The sequence below is a fragment of the Jatropha curcas genome, chromosome 6, assembly GCF_041381405.1.
Source record: "Jatropha curcas cultivar XTBG-Jc1 chromosome 6, XTBG_Jcur_1.0, whole genome shotgun sequence".
In the NCBI taxonomy this organism is placed as follows: Eukaryota; Viridiplantae; Streptophyta; class Magnoliopsida; order Malpighiales; family Euphorbiaceae; genus Jatropha; species Jatropha curcas.
The window spans coordinates 25720644-25724227 of record NC_143156.1 but is presented as its reverse complement, the minus strand read 5'-3'; the positions used below and the strand labels follow the sequence as shown (position 1 = coordinate 25724227).

Genomic DNA, 3584 nt, shown 5'->3' with positions numbered 1-3584 from the left:
CACCTGAGTTTTTGTCTGTGGTGGTGGACTTATGAGTTGTGACCCAAAACCATGGAATAAGCTTATTTCAAGGACAGTCTTTCTCTCTCTGCCTCTTAAAAACCACACCCTTTTCTTCTTTCTCTTTCAAAGCTTCAGTCTTTTGCTTAAACACTCCCCCTTGTTCACACCTTTTTACTTTCTTTTGCTTCTTGTTTCCAAGCACCCTTGTCTTTCTGGTTCTCTCTTTTTGGCTTCTGTTTATATTTCATCCCTTTGAGGAAGTAAATTGAATTCTAAATTTTGGTGGGTTTTTCTTCAAAGTTTAATTAAAAGCTCAAAGCCGTTCTTACATTGTCCTCTTGTCTCTCATATTACAGTAAGTATTTCTCTTATTAAGGTTTTGGATAAAGAGATTACAAATTATATGTTTTTTTTTTCCTTGTTTTATAATTATTGGTAAATAATGATGTATTTTTCTATTTTTTTTCCAGGTTTTAATTGTATTATATCCTTTCGAAATCAAATCTCATAATTAATTTGGATTAATTATAGAGTAGCAAATGATTAGAGACTTTGGAGTTATGAAATCCCATCGGGAACAATTGAGAGTTGTTGCAGAGAAATGCTTAGATTCACAGTTATGGCATGCTTGTGCTGGTGGAATGGTACAAATGCCATCTTTGAATTCCAAAGTTTTCTACTTTCCTCAAGGACATGTTGAACATGCCCAAGGGAATGTGGATTTTGGTCATTGCAAGATTCCTGCAATGATTCCTTGCAAGGTGTCTGCTGTTAAGTACTTGGCAGATCCTGAAACTGATGAGGTTTTTGCCAAAATTGGGCTAATCCCTTTGAGTGATAGGGATTTAGTGTTTTTAGAAGCTGATAATGATGATGGGTCGTTTGATGGAAATGCTTCTTCTCAAGAGAAGCCTGCTTCTTTTGCCAAGACCTTGACTCAATCTGATGCTAATAATGGTGGTGGGTTCTCTGTGCCGCGTTATTGTGCTGAAACTATATTTCCAAGATTAGACTATAGTGCTGAGCCTCCCGTGCAGACCATTCTTGCTAAGGATGTACATGGTGAGATTTGGAAATTTAGGCATATTTATAGAGGGACTCCTAGGAGACATTTGTTGACTACTGGCTGGAGTAATTTTGTGAATCAGAAGAAGCTTGTAGCTGGGGATTCTATTGTTTTCTTGAGGGCAGACAATGGAGATCTCTGTGTGGGGATTAGACGCGCTAAGAGAGGGATTGGTGGTGGAAATGAATGTCCATCTGGGTGGAATTCATTTGGAGGTTATTCGGGTTTTTTGAGGGAAGATGAGAGTAAATTGATGAGGAGGAATGGTAATGGTAATGGGGATATGAAAGGGAAAGTGAGAGCTGAGTCTGTTATTCAGGCTGCAACTCTTGCTGCTAATGGTCAACCTTTTGATGCTGTTTACTATCCAAGAGCTAGTACTCCTGAGTTTTGTGTTAAGGCCTCGGCTGTGAGGGCTGCAATGCAGATTCAGTGGTGTCCAGGGATGAGATTCAAAATGGCTTTTGAGACAGAAGATTCATCCCGGATTAGTTGGTTTATGGGAACAATATCTTCTGTTCAGGTTGCGGATCCTATTCGTTGGCCTAGTTCTCCATGGCGGCTTCTACAGGTACTTTATATCCTAATCTTGCATTTAGAGATTTTGATTGTTTGTAGATTATCCATTCTTTTTCTCCTCCTTTTAAAGTTTTAGTGATCAATTTTATTGTCACTATGAGACATATATATCTCTCTCTTTAATGGAAAACTTTGGTACTTTATAATGATTGTGATCTGCAGATTTTTTATCACAAAATCTGATATTTTTCACTGCTCTAAGTACTATTGACAATTATTTTCATGGCAGAGTAGTATGTAGTGAAGTATTTTAATAAGCAATTGGAAGTTTGTGGCATTCTATGTTGTATATGTTCTAATTATTATATCATGCTACCAGAGGCTAAGCCAAGCTCGTAGAAATGGTTCCAATCAGATGAGCATATTGTATGAATTATGAGGTTATTGATTTATTGCATCAGATTTAGTATGCAGAACTTACCCTGCCAACTAGAGTTATTGATTATTTTCATCTTTATGAATTTATCTCTGTATTTACTCGCTATTAATATTCAGTATCATGTGCTTTTGAATGATGGAAATTCGCTGTTATGTAAAATACATATGGCCTGCTAATTCTTGATGCTGCTAGACATTTTCCTACCTTAGGCTTCTTTTCAGTTAAATTACTTGATTTTGATTATAACTTTCCTTCTGAATATCATTTTTCTAATAAATATAAATATAACACTTTCAGGTAGCATGGGATGAGCCGGATTTACTCCAGAATGTGAAGTGTGTTAGCCCATGGCTGGTTGAATTGGTATCAAACATGCCGGCAATTCACCTATCACCCTTTTCACCTCCAAGGAAAAAGTTGAGACTTCCACAGCCTCCAGACTTTCCGTTACTCGGCCATTTTCCAATGCCATCATTTACCAGCAACCCCCTAAATTCAAACAGTCCCTTATGCTGTGTCTCAGATAACATTCCTGCAGGCATACAGGGAGCCAGGCATGCTCAGTATGGACTATCTTCAGCAGATCTCCACTTCAACAAACTGCAGTCGAGTCCGTTTCCAGTTGGGTTTCAGCAGCTCGATTGTGCTGCTCAATTTTCGAGAATCCCCAGTTGCAAGGTCTTGGGAAATACTGAAAATAATGATGATATATCTTGCTTGTTGACAATGGGAAATCCCACAACGGCAAGCTCAAAAGAGAACAGTGAAACTAAGACACCGCATATCTTATTGTTTGGTCAGCTCATTTTCACCGATCAGCAGAGTTTTCAAAGCTGTTCTGGTGATACAAATGGAAATAGTTCATCAGATGGAAATCCAGAGAAGATGATAAATCTTTCTGATGGTCCTGTTTCTGCATTTCATCAGGCTATTCCGCTGGAAAATTCTTCAGATGAAGGGTCTCCTTGGTACCAGAAAACTGATCTTAGCTTGGAGACTGGTCATTGCAAGGTGTTCAGAGAATCAGATGATTTAGGTCGAACACTGGACCTTTCTGTCTTTGGTTCATATGAGGAACTGTACGGAAAACTGGCTAACATGTTTGGCGTCAAGCGATCAGATATGTTTAGCAGTGTGCTTTACCGGGATGCAGCAGGTGCCACCAAACACGCAGGAGATGAACCATTTAGGTAAATTTCATATGCCTTATTATTATTATTTTGGTTTATTTCTTCGTTAGACATTTGTCTAAGTCTTTTTTTTTTTTTTTTTTTTAATTGTCATGGCAGTGAGTTTTTGAAGACAGCAAGGAGGTTAACGATTCTTACAGATTCAGGTAGCGACAACATAGAAACATAGAGAACGATGAACTTCAACTGAAATTGTACAGTTTATTAATCCTATCACTGTAACTTCCAACTTTTTTTTTAGTGGGGAATGTGGGAGAAGCTCACTTGATCCAATTTTGGAATATTGTAGTTAATTTTATTTTGTAGAACAGCTTAATTATGAAATGAATTTCTTCTCAATAGGTGATGCCTAATCTCAGTATGCAAA

The 3584-nt window shown here is 37.8% G+C and overlaps 1 protein-coding gene across 1 annotated transcript; it reads left to right on the top strand.

The window, feature by feature from the left end:
* Positions 1–3584, top strand: ARF16 (auxin response factor 16). Its single transcript, XM_012237875.4, has 4 exons — positions 1–358; positions 474–1640; positions 2325–3217; positions 3317–3584. The coding sequence occupies exons 2-4, from the start codon at positions 543–545 to the stop codon at positions 3384–3386; spliced, it is 2061 nt and encodes a 686-aa protein (XP_012093265.2). The 5' UTR covers positions 1–358; positions 474–542; the 3' UTR covers positions 3387–3584.

What these genes read in the sequence shown, in the direction of transcription:
- ARF16 (XM_012237875.4), top strand. Translation starts at nt 543, where the DNA reads ATGATTAGAGACTTTGGAGTTATGAAATCCCATCGGGAACAATTGAGA. An exon ending in CTCCATGGCGGCTTCTACAG is followed by an intron (nt 1,641 to 2,324) that starts GTACTTTATATC and finishes TAACACTTTCAG; the next exon opens with GTAGCATGGGATGAGCCGGA. An exon ending in GCAGGAGATGAACCATTTAG is followed by an intron (nt 3,218 to 3,316) that starts GTAAATTTCATA and finishes TTGTCATGGCAG; the next exon opens with TGAGTTTTTGAAGACAGCAA.